Source organism: Astatotilapia calliptera, chromosome 14 (genome assembly GCF_964374335.1).
Source record: "Astatotilapia calliptera chromosome 14, fAstCal68.1, whole genome shotgun sequence".
Classification (NCBI taxonomy): Eukaryota; Metazoa; Chordata; class Actinopteri; order Cichliformes; family Cichlidae; genus Astatotilapia; species Astatotilapia calliptera.
The window spans coordinates 9,547,595-9,566,420 of record NC_137435.1 but is presented as its reverse complement, the minus strand read 5'-3'; the positions used below and the strand labels follow the sequence as shown (position 1 = coordinate 9,566,420).

The 18,826-nt window shown below is 43.5% G+C and overlaps 2 protein-coding genes across 4 annotated transcripts; one reads left to right on the top strand and one right to left on the bottom strand.

Moving 5' to 3' along the window:
- Positions 1 to 6,480: 6,480 nt before the first annotated feature.
- Positions 6,481 to 7,452, top strand: LOC113036402 (olfactory receptor 1500-like). Its single transcript, XM_026192732.2, has one exon. It carries the CDS (start codon positions 6,481 to 6,483, stop codon positions 7,450 to 7,452), a length of 972 nt encoding a protein of 323 aa, XP_026048517.2.
- A 2,935-nt stretch (positions 7,453 to 10,387) lies between these two features.
- LOC113036164 (protocadherin Fat 4-like) lies at positions 10,388 to 18,767 on the bottom strand. Of its 3 annotated transcripts, XM_026192301.2 has the most exons (4): positions 17,041 to 18,767; positions 16,732 to 16,946; positions 16,398 to 16,653; positions 10,388 to 16,142 (listed from the first exon to the last, which is right to left on the bottom strand). In XM_026192301.2, the coding sequence occupies exons 2-4, from the start codon at positions 16,942 to 16,944 to the stop codon at positions 14,788 to 14,790; spliced, it is 1,824 nt and encodes a 607-aa protein (XP_026048086.1). In that variant the 5' UTR covers positions 16,945 to 16,946; positions 17,041 to 18,767; the 3' UTR covers positions 10,388 to 14,787. The 3 variants fall into 3 exon arrangements, with proteins under 3 accessions (XP_026048086.1, XP_080145174.1, XP_080145175.1); XM_080289048.1 differs by having other exon boundaries at positions 16,398 to 16,946; positions 17,041 to 18,766; XM_080289049.1 differs by having other exon boundaries at positions 16,398 to 18,766.
- Between the last annotated feature and the right edge of the window lie 59 nt (positions 18,768 to 18,826).

The following is an 18,826-nucleotide window of genomic DNA, read 5'->3' as shown; positions in this document are numbered from 1 at the left end:
CAACCTTTGATGGATTCTAAGCCCTCATTTAGAATCTGCATCTTAGAAACATCTTCAGGTTTAAAAGAAATATATAGCTGGATGTTGTCTGCGTAACAATGGTAGCGAATGTCCTCAAAGGGGCTCAAAGTATGCTGGAGAGGAAGTAGATATATTAAAAACAAAAGGGCCCCAGCACAGAACCTTGTGGCACACCATAGGACAGGGACGTGGAAGATGATCTGAACTTAGAGACCGCCACAGAAAAGTATCAGTCATAGATAGGGATGGGTAACGAAAACTGGTTCTTGTTGAGAACCGGTTCCCACTGTTTCAATTCCTTGGAATTGTTTGCCATTTTTGCAAACGATTCCCTTATTGATTCCAGTTGCCCCTAATGACGTCACCACGTTGCGGAGCGTCATTTACCTGGCAGGAAACATGGCGGCTCAAACGCTCAAAAGTTTGATTATACTTTACGAGAACGGATGACAACAGGGCAACTTGCAATACTTGCAAAGTAGATATTTCATTTAAGGGAGGAAACACTACGAATATGCAAAAGCATTTGCTCACAAAACGCGTGATAACCTTAAATGAATGTCGTGTTTTTAATTCTGCTCCGGACTTGTGAATCTCAACCCAGCAGCAGCGGTAACGTTTGCACGTCCTCTCCTGTTAATGCGGCAGGTAAATAATCAACTAACAGTGCATATTATGTTAGCGCAATCTGCCTCATTACAAAATCTACCATTACTGTGCGCTGCATTTAAGTGACTACGATGAGCGAGACAGAGTCTGGCTGGCTCAGATGCTGGCAGTTCTCGCTGCAGTCTACCGGTAGCGTCTCCTTTCAGGCCAGGATAGACGAGTGTCACTGAGCAGTGACTAAGTTTGTGGTAAAAGGCTTGCACCCATTTGCCACAGCAGATGCCCCCGATTTTCGGTAAGTGAATGTGTTTAATTGTAGGCAGGGACATTACTGGATATTCTTGTGTAATTGCTACAGAATAATTTATGTTATACTTTGTTATTGCTACAGATGAATATTTATTTTTATTATTTTACATTTACAATTTTTTTCCCGGGGGCCCTGTGACCCATTGAAGAGCTGTAGGCTGGATCTCTTAAGATCTCACTGTTGGGTTTGTAAGGCCATGTTACTCCTAAATTTCTATCTTGTTCAAAGAAAAGATATACACAAAGTTCTAAGCTAATCGACCTTAGTGTTCTCCTTTTTTAAAAAGAATCGATAAGAGAATCGATAAAGAATTGAATCGTTTAACAGAATCGAAAATGGAATTGGAATCGTGAAAATCTTATCAATACCCATCCCTATTCATAGAGATATGAGGAGAACCGCTCTAAGGCAGACCCAGATACTCCAACCCAGTACTTTTGTCTTTCAAGCAAAATGTAATGGTCAACGGTGTCAAAGGCTGACGTGAGGTCCAACATTAGGAGTACAGAACATTTTCCTGCATCATTTTGCATCAGAATGTCACTGGAAACTCTAAGAAGGGATGTCTCAGTAGAATGAGCTCTATGAAAGCCAGACTGCAATTTGTCAAATATATTATGTTTGTCTAAAACTGCTGTAAGCTGCTTAGCCACAACCTTCTCTAATATCTTAGCAATTAACTGTATTTTTGAGATTGGTCTATAATTGCTAGTGAGAAATGGGTCCTGCGTGGGTTTTTTTTAACAGGGGGTGTATAGCAGCAGTTTTAAAATAAGCAGGGACTTCACCAGACCCCAGTGAGATGATAACTATGGTGTGCACACAGGGACCAATAGAGTGGAAGACATTTTTGAATAATGTTACAGGTAAAATTTAGAGTGAACAGGAGGATGCTTTCGTTGCATTAACTATTTTTACCAGCTCTGATAGTGAGGGGGATAAAAAGCTTTCTAAAATGACAGGCCGAGCTGGCGTAGGAATTGACAATGCAGATGCTGATGGGGACATTTTTTTCCTTACATTACTAATTTTTTCTAGAAAGAAAGAAAGAAATGTTTCACAGTCTTCATTAGAAGTAATAATGGCAGCAGGTGGAGCAGGAGTAATAATATCAGAAATAGTGTGAAATAACACCTTAGGATTACCTCTGCTCTTTGCGACAAGATGAGAAAAATAAGCAGCCCTCGCATCTCTAATTGCACTGTTAAAAGAGGCTAAAAGATCCTTTAAGTACAGGAGATGAACATTTAAATGAATTTTCTTCCACAAGCGCTCAGCTTTATGACAATCACGTTTTATGGAGCGGATATTGTGTCACAGTCTGGCGAGGGCAGACTGTATGAATTGAAAAAAGGACCCAAAATGCAGACTACAAGGAACAGGGAACAAAACTTGAATGTTAACAAAAGGTGAGCCGTTTAATATGGCTGGTAAAAAAGGTACAAACAAAAGGGCAAGGCAAACTGAAGCAAAATTAACACAAACCTAAACTGGGGAATCTAAACAAACAATAAGAAAAACCTAGACAAGAAACTTGGAAGCATGGCATGGCATGGACAACAGACAACCTGACAATCACACACTGAAAACAGAGGACTTAAATACACAGGAGGTGATTAGGGGAAGTGGCAACACCTGGGGAAACAGCTGGCACACATGAACATAATGACGTCACAGTGGGAGAGTAAAACTGAACACGATGAACACAGAAACGCCAGACCTCTTCACAATAAAACAGGAAACAGAGTGAGATATAGACATGACAACCTGAACTTGACAACATAAGCCACAGACATGAAATACATGAAAAGCAGGGGAGACTTAACATGGTGGAAGCACGAGGGGGAAATAATAACTAGAAACACTTAAGCATGATAACAAATGAACTTAGGAACCTGAAGGGCTTACATAAACTAAAACATCAAAATGAACTAAAACTCAAAACACTGGGTCATAAGACCCAGGATCGTGACATATTGTCATTTAGCCAGGGTAAGGACTTGGAAACAGAAACTGGTCTCATTTTAACTGGACAGATTTCATCTATGATCGAAAAACAATGGTGATTAAATAGATCTGTTAAGAAATCAACGCCGTTTTGTGGGGATAGAGTTAAATTAAAAGCATCTGAGAAATTCTCCGCTGTGGAGGAATTTATGATGCGCAAGATAATTGTCCGGTGGACAGGAGACAAAGGCTCGTGAAAAGACATGTTAAAAAGAATACAGTGATGATCAGAGATAAAAAATGTCCTCAGAACAAATAGAATCAATATTCAAACCCAAAGTAAAAACAAGGTCCAGTGTGTGTCCTTTGTTATGTGTGGGGCCTGACACATACTGGGTAAAATGAAAAGTATCCATAATGTTGATAAAACCTCTGGCAAAGAGGTCGGAGTCATCATCAACATGCATGCTAAAATCCCCAACTAAAAGCAGTCTGGACAACCTCATAGTAGAGGACAGGAAGTCGCTGACCTCTGATAAAAACAAGCTATTTGGGCCAGGTGGACGATACACCACAGCACAATAAAAAGGATCCTTACTTCCGAGTTTAATCAGCTGTAGTTCAAATGAAAGTAAGTGTCCAACTTTCACTGAGCGGCAGGAGAAATGGCCCATTAAATGCCACAGCAAGACCTCCTCCACGACCAGATCCCCGAGGCTGGTTAATGACGGAATAGCCGTTTGGGCACAGTTCAATGAGGGACGAATAGTCCAAGTCCCACTGCCAGGTCTCAGTCAGAAATAAGAAGTCCAGTTTTTTAGAAGATATAAACTCGTTAAGAACGAACAATTTATTAGTCAATGATCGGGCATTAAAAAGCGCCATGTTCAGCGGGGTGGAAGCATCATTTTTAGCAGAGGCTCAAGTTAAAGGACGCAAATACTCGGGGTTTGAACCTTCACGCTCGTAGATTCTACTCAATGAGGGGATGAAAAGCCAGTCAGCAGAAGAGTCTGGATGAATCCTCCTGAGGCAGCACGGTCTCGGAGAGCCAGGCTCTGCGTATCCAAGCAGGGACATGGAAAACAAATTCCCCTCCATGGAGCTATTCTGAGGATAGGTAATAAAGCATGCTCGACATTGCTTTCCAGTCAGACCCCGCCACCAGAAAAGCCTAAGCTTCACCTGGATACCTGCTCTTCTTCCTCTACTTCTCCGTGGTCTGCGGGGATCGCTGAGGACGCTGGCCGAGGATCCAGCCACTGGCGGAGGATGGAAAGTGCCAAAGGAGGAGGAGGATGAGACATCTTGAGCCATCATTGAAGATCGGATGGATAACAGCGTCAAACGATCATAAACCAAGACACCAGTACATCATTGACTCAAATAGAAAACAATGGCGCTATATAAATACAATTGAGTTGAATTGAATTGATCTCCATGCAACATTGTAGAGGCATGCCAACCACGACGGCCCTACAACATCCAGAGCCTCCAGGAACTACAGGAACAGGGAAAACCTCATCCACCCCAGGGGCCCTGCCACCAAAGAGTTGTTTAACTGCCTAAGTGACTTCACCCCCAAAGCTAGACAAGTCATCCCCCAGACTTTGCTTTCTCCACAAAAGGCTCGAAGTACTTCTACCACTGCCCCAAAATGTTTTCACCTGAAGCCAGCATTACTCCATCCTTGCTATACACAGTGCAGATAGAGCACTGGTTTCCCCTCCTGAGTTGCCTGATGGTTTGCCAGAATCTCTTTGAGGCAGTCTAAAAGTCTTTTTCCATCGTCTCTCCAAACTCCTCCCACATCCGAGTTTTTGCTTCAGCAACTGCCCGGGCAGCTTTCCACTTGGCCTGTCGGTACCTACCGGCTGCCTCCAAAGTCCAACTGGCTAACCAAGCCCAATAGGACTCCGTCTTTAGCCTGATGGCTCCCTTCACCTCTGGTGTCCACCATTTGGTGGACCAAACCCCCAAGTGGTGATCAGTTGACAGCTCAGCCCCTCTCTTCACCCAAGTGTCCAGAACATATAGCCACAGATCTAATGATACGTTTCCAAAATTGAGTGTCTTCTGGAGTCCGTTCCCTTATGTAAACTCTTATGTTTGAACATGGTTCTCGTTATTGACAAACTGTGGTTTGCACAAAAGTCCAGTAACTGAACACCCTTCAGGTTCAGATCCAAGAAGGCTGGGTACTTTAACCGTCGTTTGGCACATAAGCGTAGACGGCAGTCAGAACCCATTCTCCGCAGGGAGAAAATGCTCTTGTCCACCAAAAAAACCCCACGTACAGACAGCAAGCCAAGGGCATGCTAAGAGATACACCCCAGCCCGTTGACATGCGTTGAGCTGAGCTCAGCTATATCTAGCTGGTACCTCTCAACCTCACGCACTAACTCAGGCTCCTTCCCCAACAGAAAAGTGACATTCAGTGTCCCAGTTACTTGTCTCGGTAGCTAGGGATCAGTCCACCAGGGCCTCCTGGTGGCCACTGCCTGACACACAATGCACCAGACTCCTACAGCGCCTCCTATGGGTGGTGGGCAGACAGGAGGGTGGGCCCATGTCCCTTTTTTGAATTGTGCCCGGCAGGCCCATGGCCTAAGGCCCAATAACCATGGTTGAGGGGTTTGTGTGTCCCAGGGGTTGCTGGGGCTGTGTTGTGGGGGGGCTTTTGCTGCTTGGTAGGATCTCCCATGGGAAATTAGTCCTGGGTGAGGGACCAGACAAAGAGCAATTCAGAAAACCCCTATAAGTAAAAGGGCGAGGGACCAGCTCACCCTGCCCGTTATAGGGTTAACAGGGCCTCACTCTGGAGCCAGGCCTGCATAACGTGCCCAAGAGGGAGCATCTGGTAATTGGGCCTTAGGCCATGGGCCTGCCGGGCATCAAGAGCATGCTTAACAGCACAGCAAGCTATGTAATTTGAAAGATTTTATCTGTGATTTGTTGGATTAAATAAACTTTTTCTTTAGTTTTGCACAGTGAAGCTCTGACAATCTTCAGTGCAAATTGTTAGGTTTTGTATTGTTGATTGTCATTTATGCTTAGAAATATCTACTTATATATGCTTAGAGTTTTGTAATTAGTTGTAGATTGGTAGAGGTTTGATCCTTGATAGTCTGCAAACTTTGTGTGCATTAGAGAGCACTCTGGGAGCACGAGAGAGGTCGTACCTTGTCTTATTGTTTTACGGTAGGATTAACGTAGCTACGTCTGTTCTAGTCTAAAGCTACAAACCTATCACAAATCATTTCATTATACAGTAGAAGCAACGAGTCACTTCAAAAGTTTGAGTGCACATGGGAGTTGTTTCCTCTGAGTGTTATTTACCCCACACATCATTAGTTCAGACTCTGTTGGAAACATTTACAATATAAAACCATCAACACTGTTTTGGAAAGTGGGTTATGTTCTTGCATAGTTAGAGCTAAAGAGCTGAGGTGTATTGATATGAATAGAGCGAATTAATCATTATTATAATAGAGTATCTAATCCAAACATTTGTATCATTTTTGTCATAGGACTAAAATGTGGTTTGTTTAATTTTACCTTTGGTTTATGATTATTTCTTTGTATATATAATTATGAAATACACCAATATTACCACTATAAAAGAGTTCATTATTATTGGATTTCCTGGACTTCCTCCTGAATATTATGGTCCAGTGTCTGTTCTTCTTCTTGTTGTTTTCCTTGCTATTGTAATTGGAAATGGTTTCACTATAGCTGTTATCATTTTTGAGCGGACTCTGCACAAACCAATATATGTGATCTTTTCTAACCTTGCAATGACAGACATCTGCTTTGGCGTGGTGACTCTTCCAAAAATCATTGCCAGATACTGGTGGAATGACATGATCACTTCTTTTGGAGCTTGTTTTACACAGATGTATTTTGTTCATTCTTTGGGAGCTATTCAGTCTTTAAACTTGCTGATGATGGCTTTGGATCGTTTTGTTGCCATATGGTTTCCATTCAAATATCCCATTTTATTTACAAACAAAGCAGTGGCTATTGCTTGCACCATGTGCTGGGTTTTAACATTTATACGTTTGCTGGGAATTGTGCTTCATGCCTTAACTTTACCTTACTGTGACCAGAATATTATCATGCAGTGTTACTGTGATCATATATCAATAACAAGGCTGGGTTGTGGTGATGGGCTGGCATATGTGAACAGTGTTGCACTTGCTAATGCAATGGTCACTCTCCTGGTTCCTTTAACATTCATAATTTTATCCTATTTTTCTGTCATCATAGCTGTTCTGAGGATGTCTCAAACTGAGAGACGTCACAAAGTGCTGTCCACTTGTGCCCCTCAGCTCTTTATTACCTGCCTTTACTATGTGCCAAGATGCTTTGTTTATCTTGCTAATGTTTTAGGATTTAATTTTAATCTTGTTATTCGGATTATTATTACAATGATGTACAGCCTCATACCTGCTGCTGTTAATCCAATCATATACTGTTTCAAGACTAAAGACATTAAAAATGTTTTGATGCAGAGATTTAAAAAAGGAAAAGTGAGCACTGGATTAAAAACTGAATGCAAATAAATCTTTACAAAATCCAAACAGTACAACACCGAAGAAGTCTTATAATCAGGCTGTTATCTTGGCTTTCTGTAATAAATAACAAGAGTATTTGGTTCTGAAACAACTGACACTACGTCATATGACCACTAGAGGTCACTTTACAATAAGTTTTAAAACTAATTGGCTCAGTATATTTGATGGAGTGAAGACCGAGTTACACTTTTTATTTGCAAAAAATAATTTTCATTTCACAGGAGGGGATGACAGGGCATGTAGAAGGTGGGGAAATATAGTTTGTTTGTTTTTTTCAAATTTAGTGAATTCTTCAGCTGCCTTTGAAAGATGTTTTTGAAAATAAATATATTTATTCATTTTAAATTTAAATTTTTACATTATATATGATTTCAAATTTTACTCTCAATGAGAATAAATTTCCCAATGAAAAAATAACCAGGGTTGCATTTTTTTTAAACCTGTCCTGTCCAGCAGTTGTAGCAAGCAGACTTTGTTATTATTCATAGTTTTATCTGATTGGATATTATGCTGGCACAGACAGGGGGCGAAGGTCAGATTGGCAAAAGGTAGGCGAAGAGGGGGAATAGAAAAGCAGAGAAATAGAAAGCAGAGGAATTGAAAAAGAAAAGGGAAGAAAGAAAGGGAGAAAAAATGGGGTTAGGGGAGGCGGGAGCAAAGGATGAACACACATGCTGGGTCTCCAGTTCCCGCATTTGTAACAAAGCACATTCAGACGACACAACAACAAATACAATTTTACTCCCCCAAGCCAGTGGTTGACAAGGAAAGAAGAGACCCTGGCTGTCCATGGCCCCCAAGAGAGCTGAAGATCTGAGTCCATATCCTGATGACAGCCGTGCATCCACCCCAGGTTAGCGAAAAGGGAGGCCGCGGATGGAGCTCTCGCAGCCAAGGGCAGGAGTGCCAGGGGACCAGAGGCAGCAGGAAGTTGCCCTAGACTCACCTAACTCCAACCGACCCCTCACCGTGCCACGAAGAGGTCTAAGCCACCCTGTATCTATAATCCACAAGCAACCAGGCCAGCAACCACGCCAAAACAGCCCATCAAGTGTTACCAGGTGATATCCTTAATAATATTTTATCACTGAATTTTAGAAAATTAAGATACACGTGGGTATATTGAAGGTATGTGCAGGAGATTGTTTATTTATTTGAAAATTCTAAATGTTACAGGACATTATAGACTGAAACTGAGACTCTCACAGCAGATTTCCTTATCTCTTTAGTAGGGATGGGTATTGTTTAGGTTTTATCCGATACCGGTGCCAAACCGGTACTTTTGAAACGGTGCTGGTGCTTAAACGGTGCTCAAACTGGTGCTTAAAGAATGGAGAACACAAATTTGGTCCTAAAACCACTCATGTTCAGCTGTTCTTTTGTAAAAAGATAACAATGTTAGCTTTTTCTGCATCTATGGGGCATATATGGCATCACTCTTGGCTGGAAGCAGTGCTTAATCAATGAAAAAACACAAACTTTGTCCAAAAACCTCTCACGTTTAACTGTTTTCCACTTTTTCTTTGGTCATTTTAGCCTTTTTGGCCAGGGTGAAGGGAGTATCTGCCATCAAACAAGAAGACAGCCGCATGTAGCTATGAGGATGTTTGCTAGTTCACCTTACATGCATTAATGTAATAACGTGGTGAGCCTACTCAACGTAAATTACACACGAACAACATTAAGCTACTCACGCAGAGAAGAACGGCTGCTGCATCATCATCCGTCATCATTTCTGCTACACTGGCAGGGCTAGGGGCCAGGACTCTACTCTTCGGGTTTTTGGGGGATGTTGCTAACTCCGGGTCCGATAAGAGGCACCACACCCACAGTAGATGTGCTCGGTGTGAGGTCTCGCATTAAGCTATCAAATACGGCGCATTTCTCGGCTTTTAAAAAAACGCTATGCGTCGCCAGGTGTTTCATCGGATTCGAGGTGTTACCTCCTTTGACAGTATCACAGTATCACCTTAAAGCACTTGTTGCAGGCTGCTGAGTTTGCATCTTTTGCTGTGAAGTACAGCCAGACTTTTGACCGCTTCGCCTTGGGCATTTTTAATCTGTAGCTCTGCTCTAAAAGAACGTACATAGAGGAGGAGGACGGGGCAAGGGTAAGTGACGGAAGTGACGGACAAGGTAAGCGACACAAGGCAAGCGACAAGGTAAGCGACCCATGTTGTAGGTGATGTCAGACGCCGGAGATTTTGGCGGAGAAAAAGCAAATGGTAGCATAGAGTTTAACAAAGGTTTTTCAAGCTTCAGTATTACCAAATATACTAATCAATTGTCATATAACTAACAACATCTGTTTTATCATCTCTAACACCCTGGAGGACAACGGGGAGAGTTTAGACGCTCTCCAAGATTACATCGACCGCTGTTTTCAAGATTTAGTAATGAATAAGGCCCAGAGTGCATCTTCCCCAGCCAAAATTGAGACGCCGTCATCGAAGAGATGTCGCCCGGCAGACTCCCCCGGTACAACATTGCCTGCCGGCAAAGACATCGCAGACATCCTGGAGTCAATCGACAAGCGATTGTCCAGTTTCGATGCGAGGCTGTCCCTGGTGGAGATTTTACACCGGGAATTTAAATCTCTGAGAGAATCCCTGGAATTCAGCCAGCAGCAGGTGGAAACGCTTGCCGCTGAAAAGACAGGGATGCCCACTCTCCCCTTCACTTTTTGCATCACAAGATTGGTTCAGATCTCTGGATTCATATATTTCCAAATTCCTTTGGAAAGATAAACCCCCGCGTATCAGCTTAAAAACGCTACAAAGAACCAAGGATAGAGGAGGATTAGATCTGCCTAATTTTCACCAATACTTCTTAGCCAACAGGCTTCAGTTCATCTCAGAATGGTTAAAACATACCTTCTTAGTTGAGCCCTGGCTAGATGTTGAACAGGCACTATGCAAGGATCTAGAGATTTCAGACCTACCATTTATTAGCTCAAACATCAAAAGACATGAATGCTTTAAAAGTATCAACATCAGCTTTTCTCTGACAGCATGGTGGGAGTTTCTAAAAATAACGGAGTCTTCATTAATCCCATGCAAACGTACACCTATCTGGAATAACCCTGACATATTACAAAACAATAATATGATTAATTTCCCAGAATGGAGTTGTAAAGGAATTAAATACTTAGAACATATATTAGAGGGAACAGAATTTATTCCATTTGACAGACTAGTTGCACAATATGGGATCAACAAGACAAGATTTTTAGAATATCAACAAATTAAATCCATAGTAAAAAAGAAATTTAACCTCAGTCAAGTTGAATTACAAACACCACTAAGTGCGGCACATTTTCTTACTCTTAAATCCCCCAAATTATTATCTAAAATATACAGAACACTTTCTAAATTAGATGAATCAATATCCCTTCCTATTGCAAAGTGGGAAGCAGATTTATCAGTCAGCTTAGACCAAAACTTCTGGTCTCAGATTTGCTTAAAAACCTTTAAATTAATTAAAAATCCCAGTCTGCAATTAATACAATACAAAATACTACATAGAGTGCACTATACAGGTCATCGGATGTTCAAGATGGGCTTTACATCTTCCAACAACTGCTCACACTGTCAAGGCAATACACCAGACAATTACATCCACGCTCTTTGGTTCTGTCCACCAGTGCAAAAGTTTTGGCGCGAGATATGTGAAGACTTATCAAAGTGTCTGAAATGTAACATTCCAACCTCCCCCTTAGTGTGTTTACTGGGCAGCTTAGATAATGTCACTTCAGAAAAGAATATAGCCCATATGATTTTCACTGCCCTATGCATAGCCAAGAAAACAGTCCTCATGAACTGGAAAAATAAAAATAATCTTAATTCTAACCAATATAGAAATTATCTATTAGATTACATTAGTCTTGATACAGCCTCTGCCACCACATCAGATCAATTGCTCTGGACTCCTTTTATCAGCTCCATCACCTAGTGGGGGTGGGGGGTCATAATTTGGTCCCGCCTTCACTGTTGTGATTGGTGTGGGGGTAGGGACAGGCTTAGGGCGTCGGGGGGTTCCCCGGAGGCATCGTCCTTGGGGGGCTCAACCCGGGGTAGCGGTCATGTCCGGTTGGGGGCTCTGTTGGCTCTCAGGTGACTGTTTCCTCGCGGCTGCGTGCAGCGGGGCTAGGGGAGGGTCTGTGCTGACGGACGTGGGTTACTGACCTGGTAGCCTGGCTGGCCCTGGGTGGGTCCGGGATGGGCGTGAGGTTCTGGGGGCGCTCCGTCTCTGGGCTGGGGCCCGGGCCGGGCCTCGGGGGCTTGGATCCTGGTTGGTGTGTTGCCGGGGTTGTGGGCGGGTGGGTGCATGGGGGCCCGGCCCTGGAGCGGGGTGCCGCCGGTGCGTCGAACCACCTGGGGGGCTCTTCAACTGGTGGGGGAGATGGTCACATCTTGCAGGAGCTTTCCTCTCTTCAGGAACTCTCTCTGCAGGAGGGGGAGATACAGGAGAGGTGGAGGAAGATCTCAGCCTGGGCGTTTACTGTCTTATGTAGTCTGGAAGATGAGTGGATGGTGGGGTGGGTGCAGTTTTCTCTGTGGTGGGGTTGGGTGGACTGTCCCGGGCTCTGTGGGGCCGGGAGGCGCTGCTGCACTGGGCCCCGGTCTGGATGGGCCTGGGCCCCCTTTCCCTGGCGGGTCGCGGAGTGTGGGAGTGCCTACTGGGGTCAGCGGGGGAGCTGGCCCCAGGGAGGGGTTACCTGCCCCTCCCTTCCTTCCCTCCCCATCTCCAGCTGCCTCTCTCTTCCCGCTCCACCACAACCACCCACACATGCAGGGCCTTGGAGTAGGGGTATGTCACCAGGGTGCAGAGGAGGCTACCCCCCCCTCTGTCCCCTTCTGGCTGCCTCTGCCTCAATTTTATCCCACAACTTAGACATTCACATTATTCACACTCTCATTACACATACATATAGGATCTTGGGGGTGGGCACAATCACGGAGTCCAAATTACCATCAGGGTGTATACCTCACCCGTGGCGTCGTTGCCCACCTCTCAATTTTAAATACACTTAGACATTGAGGGCTATCAGGAGGGACTATGCGCTTACCTGCTGCTCCTTGGCAGGTAGCTCCATGCCCTCCTGGGTTTTAATTGCACCTTAGAACACACATGCATCAACACTACAATGAGCGGGTGGAGGGAGGTTTGGAGTCTTCTCCCACCCCCATTCTCTGCAGCCTGCTGGAGCGGGAGGGCTAGGTGGAGTTGGCCGTCCGACTGCGGTCTGGAGTGTGGGGCCTCCCTGCTGCTACGGAGTCGGGGTGGTCTGCCTCTCCCCACCGCAGGGAAAAGGGTAACACCACCTGGGTCTGGGTGCAGTTCCCCCCTCCAGGAGCAAGGGTACCTAGACCCGGTTTGTAGAGTACGCTTGGGGAGTGTGATCGTGTGTACAGCGTCTCTTTATGTCTGTCTCCACGTTGGTTGAGTGTGGAGTGAGTGCATATGAGAGCATGAGGGGGGGAATGGATGTTTGTGTCTGTGTGTGCCTGTATGTCTGTGTCTATATGTCAGGTTGGGTATCAGACGCCACCTCTCTGGGGACACCTCAGGCCCTCCAAGGTTTGGAGGCCTATCTCCACCTACCACCACTTCCCCTGCCGGTGGCGGACTCCCTCAGGTGTCGGTGCATTGGTGGTTCTTTGTGTCTGGGGGTGGGCGTCCAGGTACACACCGGCTCACTCCTTGGCGGCCGCTTATCGGGGCCTGGAGCCTGGGGCTCGCTCGGGCCCCTTCGGGGGTGGGGTGCCCCCGGCCTCTCGGCCTGGGGCTCGGTCACTCAGGCACAGCTGACGGCCGGCGGAGCTCACGGGCGCGTCACTGCAACTCCCCCTGGCTTCTGCTCCGCGGCTGCTGAGTGAACCCTCATCTGGGACTCTCCTCAGCTCTTACTGGAACAGTGGCGCGGCTGCCCCTCTGTTGGTCTTCCATGGTTTCTTGTGTTCTGGGGGCCTCTGGATGTCTGGAGTTTTGATCTCCTCCATACCTGCTTCACACCCTGGAGGACGGGGCTGTGGCCCCCCCACACTCCCTAGCAGATCGTTACATGGAGAAACCTTTGGAATACAAGCGCGCTGATCCACACAGGTATGCACACGGGTGTTCACTGCTCGTAGACCCAAATTACACCTTTCTTGGCTGCTACTTCGAAGCACATCTGTCCTGCGTGCTGCACAACAACATTGAATATTTAGTATTTACTGCTGTTTACACTTAGCTACATTAATGCGATGGTGTTGTGTTTAGTATGTTGCTTTGTTTTTTGTTTTTTTTTGTCTTTTTTTGCTTGTTTTCTATTCTTCTCTCAACAGGTGATCCAGGAGATTTTTATTTTTTTTCTCCCCCCCTTTCTCATTGTCCCTCTCCCCTTCTGTTTTTCCTTCCCTTCCTCTTTCTTTCTCCCTTTCCTATCTCTCACTCATGACTGTCCCGTCTGTAACATCTGAAAATAAAATATAATAAATAATAAAAACAAAGATCGACCAAATGGACCAATACGGCAATGCCACGATGATCCATTTGGCAAAGTAAATCCATTGGGTATCCTTGTTGGTCTTCAGACAACAATTCTGATGGCTAGAGAACCAAATGGGACAGGCGAAAAAAATAAAATAAAATAAAATAAAATAAAAAATAAAAGAACGTACATACCTGGACCCGCCTACTATCCTTGGAAACGTAAAATGATTGGCTAGAATCTAAAGTGTATCACAGCTAAGGAAAAAAAAGCACCGAAATAAAGCACCGAAATGTGCGCTGCTTTTCGGTCTGGGTACTACCGTTTATGTCAGAACCGGTGCCATCATGGCACCGGATACCGGTACCCATCCCTACTCTTTAGTATAAACCTTCCTTTTGCATGTTTTAACTAGTTCCCTATTCCCAGTATGCAAACAGCATCTTCGTGCAGCATCAAAAAACTGATTAAAAAACAATCGGTGAAAGAAATATGTCTAGATATTGAGAACAATTTGAAGCCTATGAACAATTTTATTGTCCATTAAGATTAAATGCTGTTATTGATCTATGTGTGTTCATATAAAGTGAACTGTGAGACAAAATCTCTGGCTATTCTGAAGATACATAATTAACTTTTACCTGACAAGTCTTTAAAGATAACCAGCAACACATTGATGAAGTAAAAATGAACAGGTTCTTTGTCCACTCAGTAATTAATTTATGTTGTTATGTTATTGATCAAGTAGACATTTTAACTATAGATAATAATATCAAAAATTCTAAAATGTGCAACAGTTAGACTATCCAGATGAAACCTTTGTTAAATCTATATGGGTGATATGAAAATCAAATAATTTCTTCTATGTCACTTTGCATGTCATTACTATTACTGGCTTCACTGGATAGGCATGCAATATCTTCAAATACAGGGGCATAGCTGCTAAAAGGTAGGTGCATATTTAAAATATTTTCCCACTGCTCAAATATACCTAAGGGAATACTCTCTGGGTTGAAAGGTAGGTTCTGTTGTTGCCTTAATGAATGGTCATGTATGTAATTCCCACCAGTGACAACAGAAAACTGTCTGAACTCAGACTCTGAGCACATAAGCACGCCTTGTGTTTCACTATGACATGAGTCATCCACCATTGTGATTTGGTCTGTGACTGCACATTTCAGAGCTGACTGATGCAATGTTTTTTTCACAGGTGTGTTTAGCTTGCTAATTTCTTCAAAAGTGAGACATTGCATTGGCTCCAGGAATTCTGGCTGTATGAATCTCTTTGTGTAACAAGAATCTGTCTGCTGGGACTGTTTTGAATGAAACTTATTCAGCAACTGTTCATTTATCAAAGTAACATTTTGAGGCTTTGGGGAGCTTTTGTCATTACTAGAGCTTTCTTTCTTATATCCTGCAAACAGCATCCTCAAATCTCCCCACTGTTTCGGATCAGCTTTCACACATTTTGAGCTGTATAGATGCTTCTGCCAGCTGAGTTTCAGTGAGGTATCATCTGAATGAAATGCACTACAGATGCTGCCGATTTCATAATACTCAACCTCACTCTTTGGTAATGGCTGAACATTTGACAGACTGTTATCACAGTATATCTCTGCACTTGACTTTGACTGATTGGTACTCATGAGGTCAGGTCTGTTCCCTTTTTCTGGTGACAGAGCTTCTGTGGGCATTGTGCATTTTCGTTTGTCATCAAACGAAAATGCTTTGTTGTCTGCCCCATGCTCTGTTTTCACTGGTAAGCTCGCACTCTGACATCTTGAATGAGAATGTCTTACTTTGTAAAGGCCAACACACATTACTGCAATCACCAGAATGGCAATGAGAGGAAGAACCACAGCAATGAGCCACAGTGGCAGGTTGCCTTGCATTTCAGAGCAGTGATCATGGCTATCCTTTGTGGAGATGCATATATCACAGAAATGGTCAGTAACATTGTGTAAACAGATGCAGGAGTTGTTCTGCACACCAGGTTCACATGTCCAGTGATTTTGACAGTGTGAGAGACAAGTCCTGCTGGGACCATCCTTCTCAGAGCATCCTGAAGCGAGGCAAAAATGCGGAAAGCTGCAGTTGGTCTGGGTGAGAGTCGAGCTTGGCCTGACATCCACCATTATGCTGTGTCCGCTGACAGGCAGAGAGTAACCTGTCACATTGAAATACTGCACACATCCACTGAACCCTGTCATAAAAAACAAAGAAGGTTCAGAGGTCCACTTACTTCCACGTTACTCCTTCAGTTTAACTTTACTGGTACATGTTGCTTTTAGAGTGATCAGTTTAAACAGGTAAGAAGATCCAGTCTGATTAAACAGTTATCCAAAACTCTCATCAAGTGCAATGACAAGACTGTATGCAGTGTATATTTTCTGGCCTTCATTTCACATGTTGTACAAAAGTTGGCATTTTAAAAACTGACTTTAAGAATAAACTTTACCTGATTGATTGACTGTTTCTCTTGTGGGAGCAGCACCAAGAGTGATCTTTTCTACGCTAAGTGGAGTGAGATCCATACTTTGGCCAGTGATGTTCAAAACTGGTTTACCATCCACAGAGAGGAAAGTGTTCTGTCCCCTGCTGAACAAGGAGAGGAGATGCCAAACTCCATCAGCCACAGGACGGTCCACAGAGAAGTCTGACAGGTGTCCCAAAAGTGCATCTTCAAAAATGTAGACAGGCTTCTTGTCTTTTATCTGAATAAAGGGGAAAAACAGTTTCATACTTGAATATAGAATACAAGACGTGTATATAGTTAAATGAATTTCACCTACCTTCAGCATAATATATGCTCTCTGTCCACGGATAAACATCAGCACACCATCATGTTTGGTCTTGAACTTGATGTTAATCGTTTGTTGGTCTCTGTTTAATCCCAAATTTTCATCCAAAATCTCTTTCATTAGGTAGTCTCTCTTAAATTTCTCCTTAATAACATAATCAATGTAGTCACTGCCATTAAATTTCAAAACAAGTTCCTCTGACATTTCTGTTTGAAAAAAAGAGTTTAAAAAAACTCAATTTAATCTTCTGCACCTGATTTTAAAACAGAAGCTCAATATCATATGCACTATTATTTATACCTTTGTCACAGTTTTTTCCTGTAAAAGGGCTTTTGCACTCGCAAAAATAGTTGGACCAAAGGTCATGACACACACCACCATTCTTGCATGGGACACTATAGCATAATGACACTGCTGCTCGAGGACACCTAAAGATAAACAGTAAGACATTTTATATATATATATATATATATACATATATTAGGGGCGCAACGATACACAAAATTCACGGTTCAGTTCGATACTTTGGTGTCACGGTTCGATATTTTTTCGATACAAAAAAATGTTCATGCATTTTTAATTTGTCATTTATTAAAATTATAAATATATATTTTAACTCAAAAGTACAGTTTTTAAATTTAACCCTAACCCTTGTGCGTGTTTTTTATTTTGACAGCGAATGCGCACCTGCGGACCACTTATGTGCAGCCCTGGTTATTTAGCTCGTCATATTGCAGCCACAGAAATTCTTTTGTCCATGAAACCATAAAGCTGCACTTTCTTTTTGCCTTATAGTCTGATTTGTCATAACTTCTCCGTTTTGTGGTAAGCTTTTCTTTGGCTGTCACTTCTTCACCCTGACCTGTCTTATTTGGCTCAGCAGAACTGAAATGCTTTTACACGCTCACTCACATAAGCTCAGCGATTCTCTGCGCGATCAACCTCTCACATGTTTAAGCTTGCTGCGGGAGATTTCACTTGTCATGTTTGCATAGTAAGCTAACGATTAATAAGACGATGTCAGAGGAATTGGTGCACAAATTATCATCACTCACAGATCAGTGCTGTCGCTCTCTATACACAGTTCGCACAATTGCAAAGTGAAAGCAAAAAAACAAGCGCAAATTCAAACGCGACTTCAATATGTCACATATTGACAGTGGCTCACCGATGCCAATGACATAATTACCCAGCTACATTTCTGAAAGAATGCAAAAGCATTGACATATATTTTTCCTACAATAGCCCGACGGGCAGGGCAGAGATAGATTTTGGTAGCCGGACTGAAAAAATCGCTAGCTCCGGGACGTCGGGCTAGCGATATTGCGAGCCCTGTATCTGATTGAGGAATCACTCATCTTTGGAAAAGAGAGTTTATTACAGAGAAATGGCTCTTTCCAAAATAAAAGCTATACTATCCGCTTCTTCCGGGCTATATTCTCAGCAGCATAAGGAGAATCATGTGCTAACAGCTGTCTAAATGACTCGGCTAAAGTTAGTAGCATGCTTGCTTTTTTTTGTCTGCTTCCACTTGTCTTTGCACTAGGATGATGTCGGCGTAAATGTGCAGTCATATTCGTTGTGTTCCCACTAGTGCTTTCAGGTTAATCTCGTTGAAATGACCTTAACGCCACAACACGGCAAATCTCCGTTAACGAGCTACCGCCGATCGCTCCGTGCATGGGGCTAGACGGCCAACACGTTAACGAGCTAACTGCGCTAACACACTAGTTCCCACCAATGTAATTGAGCATTGCATGGCACATCCAACATACTGTTTTACTTTAGTCCATGACTCGCTTACCTTCAGGGTCATACGTCACATGAAAACCAAAATAATTCCAAACGCCAGAACTGAATGAGGGTGGGGGAGGTGCCCTGCGCTCTTCCTTCTGACTATGCTGTCTGTGTTGAGCGCTCAGTGGATCTGCGCTGGACAGTGCAGCCTAGGCGGAGTAGTCGAACACAGATTCACTGAGCGCTCAACACAGACAGCATCGTCAGAAGGAAAATTGATAAAATAAATTACAAATGTTGTATTGTTCGATACATATGCGTACCGAACCGAAAGCACTGTATCGAACGG

Excerpts from the sequence above, each read along its gene's own strand:
- LOC113036402 (XM_026192732.2), top strand. The coding sequence starts at position 6,481 with ATGAAATACACCAATATTACCACTATAAAAGAGTTCATTATTATTGGA.
- LOC113036164 (XM_080289049.1), bottom strand. The coding sequence starts at position 16,944 with ATGTCAGAGGAACTTGTTTTGAAATTTAATGGCAGTGACTACATTGAT. Across the intron at positions 16,143-16,397 it reads AGAAACAGTCAATCAATCAG|GGTTCAGTGGATGTGTGCAG; the intron begins GTAAAGTTTATT and ends TTTTTATGACAG.